The 16,738-nt window shown below is 38.1% G+C and overlaps 1 protein-coding gene across 1 annotated transcript in view; it reads right to left on the bottom strand.

Annotated features, from left to right (window-relative positions):
* Positions 1–3,723: 3,723 nt before the first annotated feature.
* LOC140232922 (probable Na(+)/H(+) antiporter nhx-9) overlaps positions 3,724–16,738 on the bottom strand; it is a 47,675-nt gene continuing 34,660 nt past the window's right edge. Inside the window, exons 6-11 of the mRNA XM_072313033.1 lie at positions 16,383–16,585; positions 14,595–14,684; positions 11,834–11,904; positions 10,171–10,365; positions 6,735–6,954; positions 3,724–4,038 (exon numbers count right to left, since the gene is read on the bottom strand). Coding sequence (XP_072169134.1) covers positions 3,724–4,038; positions 6,735–6,954; positions 10,171–10,365; positions 11,834–11,904; positions 14,595–14,684; positions 16,383–16,585 — 1,094 coding nt within the window. The remainder of the gene's footprint in view (positions 4,039–6,734; positions 6,955–10,170; positions 10,366–11,833; positions 11,905–14,594; positions 14,685–16,382; positions 16,586–16,738) is intronic.

Below are 16,738 nucleotides of genomic sequence, written 5' to 3'. Positions count from 1 at the left end.
TACGACTTACTGCCACCGGTGTTGCTGGCTTTACCCACAGTGAAGCTAATCCCCTCCTCCTCCTCCTCCCCTTCATCAGGCTGCTGCGTGATGCAGATGGTAGGGACGGGCCCGGTCATGCTCTTCCGTGCTGGTTCCATAAGTGCTGCCGCCCCATGAACATTGAATGGGAATGTGTGAGGGTGCAGTGATCCGTGGACAGAGTGAGCCCCAAAGCCATATGCATTGTTTGTTTATTTTTTTTTATCAAAGTCATAGAAGCAAAGAAATGGGGAGGAAAAAATGGAAGGCAAAATATAAAATGTAAAATGCAGCATGCAATGTTCAATATCCCCACTTCCTTGCATTAAAAACTGCACACTATAAAAACAAAAAACAAAAGCCATGCCTTTGAAGTAAATTTGTTAATGTTTTTTATTGTTAGTTGATGAGACCCATTTGATATTTGGAAAGTCATAAATGCTAAAGAAATGCTGCATAAACAAACATAAGAAAGCATGGTTATTGGCAAAGATCACCTGCAGTCAAGCTCCATGATGTTATATTTGTTTTTGAGGGTGATAATATATGATTTTCAGTCATGTTAAAAAAAATACACAAAAAACAAGAACAAAAAATAGATTACAAATCATATTCTAACATTTGGTAAAACAAGGAAGCATATAAAGTGATGCCACCTCATGATGAAGGTAGCAAGGCAGTAATATCGACAGCAAGTGACATTTACAGTATGTTATCCATAAAAGGAATTGATGTTTAGCAATTCATAAGTCTCCCATTGACAGAAATTGTGCCTATATTTTAAGATGAAATTGACAAAAGTTGGTTGTGTTCTTGAATCAAATGATCACTGTCCAGTCATAACCCAGTAGTGATGACTTTAAGGCAAAATGGGATCTCACTAACCCCCCCCCCCCCCCCCCCCCCCCGGAAAAAAAAAAGAAGATTATTCACAATGCTTTCATGAACAGTCTCATTGGAGAGCTGGGAATTGACGATGGCCTCATTCAATTACTGCCTGCAATTTGCATATGTGACCGCCCAGCTCAAAATGCACACAAAGTCGCAGATAAAGATTCCCTGTAATGGAACAAAATAGTCATTTGGATTGATTGACTCAAAACATTGAAGTTTGTCTCACCTGGGAAAGCAATCTTTTCTCCATCTACTGTCATAAGTTAGCAGCTTAAAAACAATACCTAATAACTAGAGATATTAGCAGTTTTTGTGGACCATATTCTTTTGCACAGGTGCTGCTCACACTGCATTTTCATTGATACTTCTACACAACATGCCTGAGTGACCCTAATCTTTAAATCCTCTTTTCGCAATTTTCTATGAAACAGCACCTCCTAACTCTCTCATATTACAATCATTTTTTTGAATGGGTTAGGATGGTCCAATTTCAACAAGTTACACATCATTTTTCAGCTCAGATTTTGATACTCTTTTAAACTCTGTAGAAGAGTGAAAATTCATTTTTGGCTTACTTTTGTGGGTCTTATTTATTTATTTATTTATTTATCTATATATTTAATTATCTATTTATCCATTTATTTATTTATTTATTTATCATTAATTATTATTCTTGAGCTGGGTGGTCACATACATGGCCACCTCCAATTTCATTGCTCCGTGAAAATCCTACAAGTTTCTCAACTTACGCCCAATCTTAACGTCGATCCTACCATTGTATTTGCTTGATTTTACTGTTTTAATCAAAGTCATCTTAAACACACGGTGCCATTGCACTTAATGCATTTCTCACTTGCAGGTGTAAGTGAGACATTTGTGAGGAAAAAGAAAACAAACAACAAAAGTAAAAATGTTCTGACATTTCCTGGTGCAATGGCATCACATAGGTGCTAGAAAAATAAAAACACATTTCTTCTTATTCTTCTGGTTAAGTCTACACATGTACTTCCTTCAATTAGTCAAAGATTCTTGCAGACTGTATTTGAAGATAGCAGGCCATAGAAGGGTGGGGTAGGAAGGTCATTAAAAAAGAAAATTCAAATCTAGAAATTGGGATATGTGTAGTTATGGTTTTTGACCGCACACACAAGCTCACACTCGAATAAAGGAAGACACGGAGGTATGCATGTGTGTGCACACATACACACATCATGCACACACGTGTCTGTGTGCACATTGTGCAAATGCAATATGTACATGTGCACGAACATGGACACGCAGACAATAGTGACTGAATAGCGATGTCACAACTCTCTGCTGTCGTGATTACAATAGCAAAGAAATAACTCCCAGGGAAATATTTGGGTGGGGAAAATTTGTCGGGACGGTTAAGGTTAATAAATGCAACTTTTTTTTGTTTTTGTTTAGCACTTCATGATAGTGTGGCCAAATGCTAAGTAAGTTGTAATGCATCTCTAACAGTTGTTTGCTCTCAATGAGCAATGAAGAAATTTCTGTCTCTTTAATGAAGTAAGGAAAATATTTCCCAAGAGACTGGCAACTGTCACCCAAACATTTTAGAAAAAGGAATTTCCCTTGCTTTCAGTTGTGAATAAACAATGAATGGCTGTATCATAATGTATGTCTTATTCCTCAACAGCCACTATAACAAAAACAAACAATACTTCCTTGATTTAAGACACCATAAATCATGTCGACGATCGTTTCTAAACTACTGAGCAAAGCTTCTGGTGTCTTGTTGCATTATCAACTCTCATGCTATTGGCTACTCCATCTACTGCAGTTTCCAGATTTATGTTTTCTTCTGAGTGGTATTTCCTGGGATACCGCCGTAAGTGAGTAGTGCAAGAGCGCGCACGTAATGCAAGAGAGTTTCGAGGAAATCTGTTTGGCAGCCTTTTGCTTGTTTGGATAGCATAGTTCTGTTCTCTTCTGCTCATGTACATTCCGTCACTTTTTTTGTAGTTGTTTTGCCTTACTGGTGTGCTTCTTGTTGGCAGCATTCCTATCATATAGAATACAATGCGTGTGTGTGTGTGTGTGTGTGTGTGTGTATGTGTCTGGGTGTGTGTATGTGTCTGGGTGCATATAAATCTAAGAGATCAAGAAACATTTTGAGATCAAACAAATTTGAATGAAGAATACAAAAAAAAAAAAAAGAATGTGTGTATGTATGTGTCTGTGTGCAGCTGTGTGTGTCTGTAAAGTAAGATGATATATTCTGCAAAGTTTTTGTTCACTTTGTTCAATTATATATATTGTTATCTAATCACGATGATTAAGTATCAAAAGTAAGCAAAATATTTTTTGGTTGTTTTCAATGTAATTATGTGATTCGCACATTTCAAAAATATATATTTTGTACAATCTCTCTGTTCATTTTGTTTACACAATCAAAGAAAGTGTGCACTATCTCATTTCTTACTACGTGGAATCAAAAATAAAGATTTTTTTTTTGTGTGTGAAAAACATAATGCCCTAACTCACGAATGTGGGTTTTGAATTTAGACAATGGACTAAAATAAGGGTGAAATGCACGTATCAAAGTACATTTATTACTGGACGTCTATTGGTGTACGCAATTTGTCAATCGTATTTACGCAGAAGAAATTTGCATATACTGCAGTTCAAAATCTAAAGGACCTTTGTGAATTCTGGACTATTAGAGTGTCTGTGTGTGTGTGTATGTAAACATTAAAAAGTACATGCAAATGTATACATGTGTACAGCTTTGGTTTGTAGGTATTTTTATTCATTTTTTTTTTCAATGCAAGCCATTAGTGTGAGTTAGTTGTTAGAGATGATGCATGGCTCCACACCGCTGATCCAGGAAGGATTCCACCTACCTTTACTCTCGTCCTTGGTCGCCGCGGCGGCGGTGCGTTCTTCCATGTTGCCCGAGCTCCTGTTGCGGATCATGTTCATGAACTTGGAGGCGGAGTGGCGGCGGCCGTTGACCCCCTCCCCCGCCCCCGACCGCTGCTGCCGACGCATCTTTCGCGTCTTGTGCCGGGCCAGGATGTGGAGGCTGCGCCCCACGTGGAGCCTCGGCTCGTTGATGTCCTCGTCTGCCAGGTAGTGGCGTGACTGCCGCACCGAGTGCTGGATGAGGTGCAAAATCCAAAGAAAATATTACCACTTGCTCACTGTCAAAACAAAGTGGACTAAAAACATATGAGATATAAGTCTGTATTCAAAGAATTCCTTTCCAGAAGGTGCTGGATTAATTTTTCATCAAACTGGACTTTTAAACAGATATGTACAGTGCATTCCCATTATAGTGAACACAGTAATAACAAAATTCTTGTTACGATAAAATAAAATTCACGTCCCATAATTACCACAATATATACATCTTTATATATTTCCCTATTTGGCTGTAACAGTAGAAACTAGAAATGTCGCTATGGCGACTGGTATGCCTCCGCCATAATGCATGGTTCTCCTATGGAAATAGTGAAATTTTGAGGAGTTGACCTTGACCTTGGACCCCATGTCCCCTAAATTCCCTTGATAATCCATGCCAGTGAGTACATGTATATGTACCAAGTTCCATGAAGATACCTTGAACCATTCACAAGATATGGAGAAAAAAGTGAAATTTTAAGTTTTCACCTGACCTTTGACCTGTTGACCTTTGACCTCATGAAATGAAACTCTCTCTGGAGAATCTTCATTTGGTAGTACATGTATACAGTAAGTTTCAAGAAAATACCTTCAGGAATTGCATAGATATGGGGAAAATAGTGAAATGTTGAGCATTTGACCTTGACCTTTTGACCTTGAACTCTTGCCAATTTCATTCAAAAACTACATACATGTAATTAATTGCCCCATCAAATGTCATCCTTGGACCAAGTTTGGTGAAATCTGCTTCATCCAGTCTTGAATCATTGCATAAAAAGATAAATTTTAGGATTTGACCTTCACTTTTGACCTTTGACCTCTGGCTGATTTCACCAAAAAAACTTATCAAGTAATTGCCCCATCATATGTTATCCTTGGACAAAGTTTGGTGAAATTTGCTTCATCCAGTCTTGAGTTATCGCGTAAACGGATACAATTTCATGATTTGACCTTGACCTTTGACCACAGCCAATTTCACCCAAAATCTAATCAAGTAATTGCCCCATCATACTTTACACTTGGGCCAAGTTTGGTAAAATTCCACTCAATATTACTCAAGTTATCACGTAAACAAATGCGGACGGACGTGCGGACATACAGACGGACTGACAACCCGAAAACATAATGCCTCCGGCACCCTTCGGGCAGAGGCATAAAAATGTGTAGAGATAACAAATCATCCAAAAAAAACTTCATGAAGTCAGAGAAACTGGTCACTAAAGCAACATTCATACGTTGCATATCAACATGCTAAAATCTTTATTCCAAATGGTGCTAAATCCAAAAAATCTCCCCAAATATTCATTCTTTAAAAATCAGTACGACACAGATTTTTCTGAGGCACATCTTCTTCATCCCATTATAAGGTACTTCTATGAATCATAAAGTCATTAGATGAAAACGCTTTGAAGCATGAGAAATAAAAATCCAGGTTTTTCACCTTGCCGTGAAAAGTGGATTTAGCACCTTTTGGAAGCAAACTCTTCCATTTGAAAACCAACGCGTGGGCATCCTAAAGGAATGTTATAGTATTGGTTGAGGTGAGGATTCAGCTTTTAACTCTATGTGAGGTACTTAGAAACCACTACATGAAATATTGAAGAGCATACGATTCTAAAAGGAATTGAAAGGTTGCTAGATGAAAATTGGTTCTGAAATGGCTGAGATATCCAAAAACAAAGTAAAACAAAGCGATCCTGATAAAAGGTGGGTCCCTACTTTTATTAGGATCGTTTGTTTTGGATATCTCAGCCATTTTAAAACCATTCTTTTTTTTCAAATGAACTTCGAATTCCTTTTACAATTATATGCTCTTTCATATTTCATAAGCGGTTTCTCATTATCTCAAAAAGTTATCATCAAAAGAAGTAGAAAATCTGAAGCCCCATGTGTCATGTGTCATGGGAGCATGATGTGGGTGAATATTGTAAATCAGTTTGTAAATGCATGGAAGGCCATCTATGGTGCTATCAAATAAAATATAACTGTGCATATCAACACCTTCAAATATAACTGCGCATATCAACACCTTCAAAATGAACATGAAAACACAAGATATGCATAATGTGACTAAGTGAAACCAGCACAGTCATTTCCAAGTCGGGATATCATATACTCTGTTACAGCTTTTAAAACAAAATCAGAAATATTGGAGGAAACCTTCACAAGAATTTTAAGAAATGAAACACACACAAGTATGGCATTTTCATTAGAAATAGTGACAAATCAAAACAACTGGAGACATTTTAAATTTCTTCTTTGATGAGAATAGGTTTCCAAGGGCGGTGAGTAAGCTCAGTCGGTAGCATGTCTGCCTTATGATCCTAAGGACCGCGGTTCGATTCCCGGGTCCCACTGAGCGATGTTGTGTGTAATGATACCGTCCCCTCTAGTAAGAGCCAAAACACTCTGTCCCTCGGATAGGACATAAAATGGAGGTCCTGTGTGTGAGAGAGTCACAACTCATGCAAATAAAGATCCCGCTTCATTTATTCATCGCAAAGAGCAGTGTGTTTAACCCGGTGAAGTGGTCCCGCCTTACATCCAACTGGACCCCATGGAAGACCAGCTATTGCAGCTGAATATGGGCTATCCAGCCATCTTCTCAGATGGAAATGACACAAACAAGCAAACAAATATTGGCACTTCGTTGCAGCCGACTATAGCCTTACCAATTGGCGCGGCTTAAAGGCGCTCTTCTTGAAGGCATCCAGGTGCATCTGGAAGGACGATCTCCTCCGCTCCCGCGAGAATCCCCTACCGGCCTGGGCCGCATCCTCTCCCCCAGCGCCCTGGCTCTCCACGTCGCCACCGCTGCCTGCATTGCGATGCCGTAGGGACGGGTCACTGCCGGGCACTTCCAGGTGAGTTGAACTCTCCGAGAGCAAGTGGCTGCATATTTTGTGCACACCAGAGAGAGAGAGAGAGAGAGAGAGAACAAGGAAATGCAAATTTTGTGAATTTTGAAATGGAATGTATGCAGCCTCGATATCAGTATGATTACTGTATTTGATCTGCTTGTAAAGTGTATGTTGAATTATCTCAACTCTTTATGTGCCACTTTCACACACCCAACTCAGTCAATGGTGTGCCAAGTTCGCATATTCAATGAAAGCATTTCTCGCATTTCCATTTCTGTCACATGGCTTGCATTTTATGTGGTGATTGACTATCAAACGGTGTTCCCTACTGGATTAGCAAGTGAATTCTAAAGATTCTGTCACTCTTTTGTGTGCAGAAGTCATACCTCTGCAATAATGTTCAAGAATCATAGATACGTCATCCAATTTACATCGCAGCAAAGCTTGACATTTACTCTTCAACTCTGCTCATTACATGTCCAGAGTAACAAAAATCTATGCAAAGTTACATAAATTTGAAAAGCAGAATGTTTTCCCAAAGCATGACTATGTTGCAATTTCAGAATAATGTGGGGCACACGCAGGGGATGAACACCATAGCACATAAAAAGTTAATGGAAAAGATACCTCTATGAGGCAGGGGGGGGGGGGGAGGTAAGCAAAGAAAGAAAGCACAGGACCAGATGTGTACTGGTGAGACAGCAAAACATTATGACAGATAAAAAGAGTCTTGACTCTGGGGGTCAGCACCTTTTCTCCTTTTCATGAATACTTTTTACAGTGATTAATATTAGTAATTTTGTAATTCCATCACTCTTTTCTGTTATTATGTCTACTGTATACACTTGTAAATGATGTTAGTGGAGCTGTTGATAATAATAAGTGGAAAAAAATGTCTCACATTGCAGAAAGATTAGAATTGTTGTAAAAAAAACCCACATTTTTTATAACTTTGACCAAGTCTGCCTGGTATCTTGTAACTTGTAACTTTTAACCAGAGGATTCATGTACATGTACTTTCAAGTTAATTTTTGAAAAAAAAAATGTAAAAACCATAAAATGATGCTTGAAATTGTCATTTCCAGCCAAACACTTGTACTCGGAATCATTCCACTTTTTCCTGTCTAAAACACACATGATATGCTTGAATTTGATATGAAGAAAGTCACATGCAAGTCTCCATCCAAAAGAAAGAAAGAAAGAAAGAAAGACGAATTGATCCATCTAAATATCTTTCTAATACCGTCAACATGGACATTTTTGCGCTCGGCTGGGTAACATGAATATCGCCCGTTTTTAATTCATTGGATGGCCATGACAACTAAGCGAGAACTTCCAACAGCTCACCACCATGACGGGTCTAGGGCAATTACCCCCTGGGCAATTACCCCGGACCCTTCCCCTGGCCCTAATCCTAATCCTAATCCTGAACCTAATCCTAAACCTAACCCAAACTCCTAACCCTAAACCTAACCCTTATCTTTACTCTAACCTTACCACTAACCAGTATTTAGCCGGGGGGTAATTGCCCTCTCGGGGTAATTGCCTGGATACACACCATGACTGCTATGGTGGCCAAGGGCTAAATTGGCAACACATACTGCAGTAAACGGTAAGTGGTCCAATACAGGTGTTACACACAATATGTTTCTAACCAGTAGAAAATTTCTGCACTCATGTTTTTGTGCTAGTTTCATGCTGCATGAAATACACATATATTTCCACCATGCAAAAACTCTACTTGAACTTTTACAGTAGGTAGATGAAATAGTTCTCAGTGGATCACTCTTTTCCATCGCAATATTCAACTCTTTCTTTTTTTTTTGTCACAATCTTAGCACTGTTTTTCTTGTTATATAACTATCTGTACATATCATTTTGTATTACACTTTGATTTATACTTATGATTTGCACTTCTTTTAAATAGTTTAACAATATAATAATCGGCAAATGTATAATCTGAATTATGTATTTCATTTTGTTTGATGGAAAAAAAGTACAGTACTCTCTGCATAATCGGTTAGGCTCGAGCAGAGCGTTTCTTACCCGATTAAGCGGAGTACCCGATTAACAGAAGAACACGTCTCATTCACAATTGACACACACAATGTGTATGTACATGCACTGTACACTGCACCAAACACCTACACTGTATGCTTAACATGCGTGCTTGCACGGCACATTATACATACCTTACACTTGCTCAGTCACAATCAATAATTTACACTCTTTTTATGGACAAATATGTCTTCAGAAAACTTCGTCGGTTGACTATGTCTCCTCGCTAACACGCAGGCGTTTTCTGAAATGAACAAGTCTCTTTGTTTGCACTAGTCACGTAGAACGTTGGGTTACTTTTCGAGAAGTGACTGGGGAAAAGCAAAATTATGGAGCTGGTGCATGGCCTGATTTTTTTTGCAAACTTCTCATATTGTGAATGTTGCTGCGGAGCAAGGGAGGAACGCAAGTGTGTTCAACTCTTGTCTGTCTATGCAATTGTGAGTGCCAGCTACATGTGTAATGTTTGTTTACGTGTGGCAAGTCGGTACCGGTACAGTACATGTGTTTTCATGTTTAATCACTCCCCGGTCTTCTTTGCAAATTAAGCAGAGAATGTGATTAGCCGTGGAAAATTTGACATTCATGATTTCTTAAAGGGATCGTATAGTTTTGGTTGAGACCTAATTTCAGGTTTCTAACATTTTTTGGTGAGATAATGAGAAACCTCTTTTGAAATATGAAAGAGCATGTAATCCTACAAGGAATTCAACATTTATTTGATGAAAATTGGTTTTGAAATGGCTGAGATTTCCAAAAAAGAGCAATTCTAATAAAGTGTGGGACCCACACTTTGTTATGATCGCTTTGTTTTACTTTTTTTTTGTGGAAGTTTCAGTGATTCCAAACCCGATTTTCATCAAATAAACTTTGAATTCCTCTTAAAATGGTATGCTCTGTACTATATTAAAGTGTTTTCTTGGTATCTTGCAAAAAGTTAAAAGCCCAATTCTCATCTCCACCAATACTGTACTATCCCTTTAAAGTGTTATATCTGCGATAAAATGTGGGTAGAAATTAGATTAGAAGAAAATTATTTACCCATTTATGCGGAGAGGCAACCCGATTATCAGGTAATTTTAATATGCATTTGAACTGATTTTGACATTACTACCAATTTAAACGGTGTACCCGTTAAAGCGATACCCGGTTACGCGGAGAGTACTGTATAATCGAATTCTGGAGTTACCTCTCGCTCGAACTCTTGGGGAGTCCTAGGAGATCGGCGCTGGAGCTGGTGGGGAAGAGTTTGTTTTCCTTGACCAGCTCGAGGGCGTCCTTGCTCGCTAGCTTGCTGTAGACGTCCAGGATTTGGTGGTTGCGCGCCTTCTTCTGCTCGCGAAGCAGGATCCGCTCCAGGTACTTCTCATTGAGGTACTCCCACCTGAGGGCGAGTGGACAGACGACCACAAGATATACTGGTTACCATGGGTACGGAAATGAATGGTGCCTGAAATCATGGCATCATAATTTCCTATCATAGCTACAAGACAAACACATATATACTGTAGAGCAAAATAATTTTTTGGCATGAAATTTTTGCAAAATTGAAGCCAACACCCCTTTTCACGGCATTAAATTTTAGCGATTGCCATTAGCATTCAATGCATATACAAATGTAGTGTAGACATGAACTTTCACATGCATTTTAATTTCACAAATCTTGGTTCTGGCGAAATTCATAAGTAAATGCATGGGATCATATCTGGTTTTACAGTACCTCCTCAAAGACTGATCTGCATCAAAGTAGAAAGTGGTATTAGAGTAGCACACTCTATGTCTTTTTGCAACAAGATATGCAGTTTTTGTTGAAATTTTCCTTAACCCTTTGTGTGCTTTTGAGTGCTACTTGGCACAGAAAAAAAAAAAAACACCATAGCATTGCCCACACTGTCCATAGTTGCTTGCACAGAAAGGCTGAAAATGTCATTAAGTGAAAATCCACTCCTTGTTAAAGCTAATTTTGACGAGAGGAGTTAAATCAAACTAGCCAGCAAGTTTCCATTTAACCTGGAATAGAAATGGGATAGTCATAAAGTTGACAGGGGCCCAGAAAATAGCAAGGTTAATGTTGATATACAGAATATCTGCCTGAAATGTTGAGTTATGTGACCCTGCACCACAAAACAAACAAAAAGTCACCAGACATGAATTTCTAAGCAACGTGAGCTGCGCCATGAATGGAACAAAAAACAGGATGTTAACCACCGGAGCGATAACAATGAAGGGGTTATCAGATTAAGCTTAAATTAGGCATGCTTTATTAACACATTTTGTCCATGATTAATGACAACTTTCAGGGCAGTAGCATTATCCTTTCAAAAGTTTTTAGAGTTGAAAGTGAAGAGTGTGTACAGGATTTTAAAGAAAATGAAAATTAGACTCTATTAGAAACATCTAATCACACTGTTCTACAATATAGTGTTTAAGAAAACTGCTTAAAACACAGTTTCCTTTTTTTTATGATCCCAAACTTTTACATAATGTAGAAGAAGACCCGCTCTTTCAGAAAATATGAAAAAGTCAAGTTCGGCTTGGTTGACCCATTTCACTTATTTTCAGTCCTCACGCAAAATCAGTGTGTGCGACTTTATGTTCGTTTTGAGTTGCACAGTCACATATACTCTTCAACAATTACATGTGCTGACTCACTTGCTGACTCACAACAGCATTGGGTAAAGCTATTGTTTTCTTTGTGACAGTTCACAAAAAGTTGAGTAACAGAAATGACTGGTGCAGCTGAAAGCCCAATGGTTGTACCCCATTTCTTATGTCTCCCTGGATTTGATGTTTCAAATGTTGGACTCACGCAGACAACTATAATGGTTCTTCTCTGCTCTTCACAAACTTACTTTTCTTTTAATGAGTGGTGTCCATGGTGACCAATGATTTCCTCTACACCAGACATTAGATGACCATTAAACTGCAGAGAATAAACATGAAAATGAACACAATTAGATTCAATTCACACTTGAAAACACTCTGCAGATTTTAAAGGGATGGTATAGTATTGGTGAAGATGAGGATTGGGCTATCAACTTTTTATGAGATACCAAGAAACCACCTATGAATAGTACACAGTATACCATTTTAAGAGGAATTCAACATTCATTTGATGAAAATTGGTTTTGGAATCCCTCTTGGAATTACATGCTCTTTCATATTTCATAAGAGGTTTCTCATTATCTCACCAAAACTGTTAGAAACCTGAGGTTTGGTCTCGACCAAAAACAATACCACCCCTTTAAAGAATATCATGAAATGAGAGACTAAATGAGGATGTCACAAATCAATTGTACAGAAATGAATATTTTTACATCAGTTTTGTTCTCCTTGGCATTTTGTTCTTACACCAAGTTATTTAGGCAATGTTGTCCACAATGTGAAGCAAAAGCATTGTGAAATGCACCAAAAGTGTAAAATGAAATATAACCTCACTGCACTTTTTATTTCTATTATTTTTTTTTTTTTTGTATTTGCATATCTCTCTCTGTCTGTAAACTGTTTTGAACTCAGTATTTTGTTTATGACTGAATACAGTGTACAGCAATGGGACAAATTTCACATAAATGAGTCACAGTGCCAACTGACTCCACTGCAATCGTGGCTCAAAGCTGTCACAGTATGAAAAACACGATCATGAAACTGCTTGCATTGTGACCGGCTTTGGGTTGACCTCTCCGTGATTTGAATCCTTGATCTGTCCCTCTTACGTAAGACCCAGTGCTGGGGTACAGGTCCACCTGCTTGAGATTCAGGGCTAGCTGTGACCCCTTACAATTAAAAGCTTGTCAGCTCTGAAGCGAGCTTCCGCCCCTCTCATTTTGGGCACCTGTTGAATTGTGTGAGATGATGCATCCTCTCTCCCACTCTCTTCTTTTCTTTCCCTCTGTCTGTCTATCTGTCTATCAATCAATCTATATATCTACCTAACTATCCTATCTATCTTTCTATCCATCTATCTATCTATCTATCTATCTATCTATCTATCTATCTATAATCTATCTATCTATAATCTATCTATCTATCTATCTATCTATCTATCTATCTATCTATCTATCTACCCACCTATTTTCTCTATCTATCTATCTACCTATGTATCCACCTAACTATCCATCTATCTACCTATCTATTTACCTACCTATCTTTATCTATCTACCTATCTATGTACTTATTTTTCTCTATCTACCTACCTACCTATGTATCCATCTATGTATCCATCTATCTATCTATCTATTCATCTATCTATCTATCTAACTATCTATCTTTCTATCTTTCTATCTCTATCCCTATCTCTCTCATTTCGAGTGAGAAGGACACAACAGTGAGTGTCAGTACAGTTTGCTTGAAGGCGTCTAAAACTAGTCATCTCTACTCACACACCAATTACTCAATGGGTATTTGATAGATCACACACAGCAAATAGAATTTCACAGGAAATACATTCATCTCCAAGTCTTTTCTAGGACATGACTTGACATAAAAATACTCCACTTCTGTATCTGGTGTGTACAGTCCGACTTCTGTTATCTAGCCATGTCGGGACCAGTGCCCTTCTGATTAAAGGTACTGTTTACCATTGGGAGCAGTGATTTAAAGAAATGTTCAAGATATTACATTTGATGCATATATGTAGGTCAGTTGTATCACAAAACATCCTGCAATGCAAAAATTTTGCAATAAAGCTATCATTCACATATCACTATTTTTTTCAATAAACCATAAATGTAGATAGTTTAGTCTAGAAACATTTTTATTATGACTATAGTACACATTTTGTATATCTCAACATTAATTATACTTATTCAAAATTTTATATTGGTTGTTTCTGTGCCTAACTCGCATTTTAGAACTATTTTGAAGCACTAAAAACCTGGGCTTTTGTTTCACCTGCAAATGGTAAATTATGCCTTTAAGTGATTTGGCCGGATATGAGAGGAACAATATTCATTGTGTTCAGACCTGACCCAGTGGTACATCATAGGCAGTTGACACCACAACAACAGTGTAATCTATGCTAGCCTACTTACAATATGTTGTGAGACATTGAAGACAATAAGTTGTTGAAACATTTTACAGTATAATTCATGACATTTCTGTACAGAATATCATACAACAGTAGCTAAATTGTGTGAGTTTTGTATGAGCTCTGATTGTGCTAGAAATCACTTTTATTTTGCCTTGACTGCTTGGAGGCATCCGGATAGTTGGTGCTGGACTTTAAATTTCCTATATTGATCCCAATGTTAGTTTCTGTGGAGGTATTCACTGATATAATTCACATGAGTTATGACTGAGCAGTTGTATGATATGAAGAGTTTCATCGCAAAAAGGGCGAAGTGCCATTTTTACTCATTTCAAAATAAGCCCATCATCAAATAGGGCTACATAAAACCTTTTCTGTGATACCTCAATTGTACGTTAACAAGGAATCTTTGTGAAATTATGATTAAAAATATTCCATATTTTTGTGTTACTTTCTTAGTTTTTCAGCAGCTTTAATCGCAAACATCTCAACTTGAAAAGAATGGAGATAGCTCGCTTTGTGCTGAAACTCTTCATAATCTGCGATTCAAAATCTCTCCATCACAGGTGCAGCGAATGCAGACTCACCCTTTCATAAATCTCCTCATTCATTGTCGGTTTCCTCTTCTCGGCTTTCTTCACATGAAGATAATTAACGAGCGGCTTTATGGTCATACCCTGTGTGGGTCATACCAACGAGAAATGCAAACAAAGTAAACAAAAAAACAACTGAATGAACTCATCAATTATCAGCAAGTAATAATGTCCACAAGTTAGTCTCTAATCTGCTTACATGTTTGTGACAAAAGGGCACTGGAAAACCTATTTTTCAAAGTGTGTATAACTTCAAGATCATTTCAGTTGTATACAGCATGGTGAGTACTGTTAAAGTGGAAATTTTTGTGCATTTCTTGCAACCAGAAACCAGGATGAAAATAGAAACACACAAATATTTTTGAACTTCATATGTTCTGCTAACAAATGTCTTGACTCCAAAATGCAAAATTCATCTCGCCCAGTCAAGGGCGAAATATTACTCACAGGAAAATAACCACTTTACAATTCCTAGCACAATTTACAATGTTTTTGGATCAACAACTGCCCTTTTTTGATATTGGGAATCTTGGAAAACAGCCAAGGTTGCATGCTAACCCACATGTTCTGAATTGAATTGAATTGAATATATATGATTGATGAACAAGGAAATATGCCTCGGTTACATGCTCACAACAATGCAGCAACTATGTAATATGTGAATAGTTGCTTGTAATCTGCCAGAAGAAGAATGTGGTTTCAATACAGTGCTCCTTCTCTTAATGAGTGATCAATGAGTGGAATAAGTTGCAATCAGTAACGTACTTGACAGCCCATCAGTGACTAGTTTCAAGTCTAATTGATATAGGTTTTTTGTTTCAAAACAAGAACATATGTGACCCTGCATCACAAAACCAACAAAAAGTTGCCAGACATAGATTTTCAGGTAAGGACAGATTCTGAAAGAGCAGACTTTGAGCATTAAAATGATGTATAGCTCAACTGAAATGGACTCTCCTAACCTATCTTAATACTGGAAAGAAAGCACACACTCTGAAAAAGTGTGAACCGAGAAAAGAGGGTCTGAAGTACAGGGTCTATTCAAGTGCTTAATCTTCACCAAACTATGCTAACTGTGCGGTGAATGGGACAAAAAAATATAGGGTGTAAACCACTGGAACAACAACAATGAAGAGAATATCAGATTAGGCTGAAATTAAGCATGCTATACTAACATATTCTGTTCGTGATTAATGCAAACTTTCAAAGCAGTAGCATTATTCCTTCAAAAGTTACTAGACTTAAAATTTAAGAGTGTGCAAAGGGTTATCAAGAAATGAAGGAGCCTCTACGACATGCCTGATCTCACTACTTTACCAAAGAAAAAGGGTTGTAGAAAAACTGCTGAAAATGCACTTTCCCATTCATTTTATGATCCCAAACTTCAGAATAATGTAGAAGAAGGGTAGCTCTTTCAGAAAATATGAAAAACCCAATATTGTCTTGGTTGACCCGTTTCACCATTTTTGAGTCCTCTCTTAAAATCAAGGGGTGCGACTTTTTGTTCGTTTTGTGACGCATGGTCACATATATAACCTCTGAGAGATATTTTGTTTTTTTTTTAATCTGTGTGATACATTTTCTGCACAGTGCCTACCAAAGAGTTATCAATTTCATGTAATGACAACACCGAGGGGCACAAAAGCTTGGTTTAACTTTACGCACATTTCCAAGATATGTAAATACAGATTTGACCGTAATGACAGTCAGAAAGGAACCAAACTTGAGAAAGAAAAAAACGTACGACCGGGCAAAATTATCGGGGCGCGGATCGAATCCTACCTGGAAGAAGACGGTAAACATGATGACCACCACAGTGGTGGTAAAGAAGATGGGCTTGGCCTTGATGACGTGTGAGCAGAGGAGCGCCACCAGCGAGAAGGCGATGGCGCCCCGGATGCCGCCGTAGGCCATGATGAACTGGGATCGGCGGTTGATCTTGAAGAGGCGGAACTGGTTGAGGATCTTCACCTGCAGGATGACACCTGGACAGAGAGGCCAAGTTGGATATGCTATCAATACTTGAATCATAGATTTATGTAACCTTCTTCCACAATAAAAAACAACAACAACACCACCACCACCAGCAACAACAACACCACCACCACCAACAACAACAACATCAACAACAACAACAT

Source organism: Diadema setosum, chromosome 9 (genome assembly GCF_964275005.1).
Source record: "Diadema setosum chromosome 9, eeDiaSeto1, whole genome shotgun sequence".
Taxonomy (NCBI): domain Eukaryota; kingdom Metazoa; phylum Echinodermata; class Echinoidea; order Diadematoida; family Diadematidae; genus Diadema; species Diadema setosum.
Note: the sequence above shows the minus strand (reverse complement) of the source record. Positions and strands in the feature narration are given on the sequence as shown.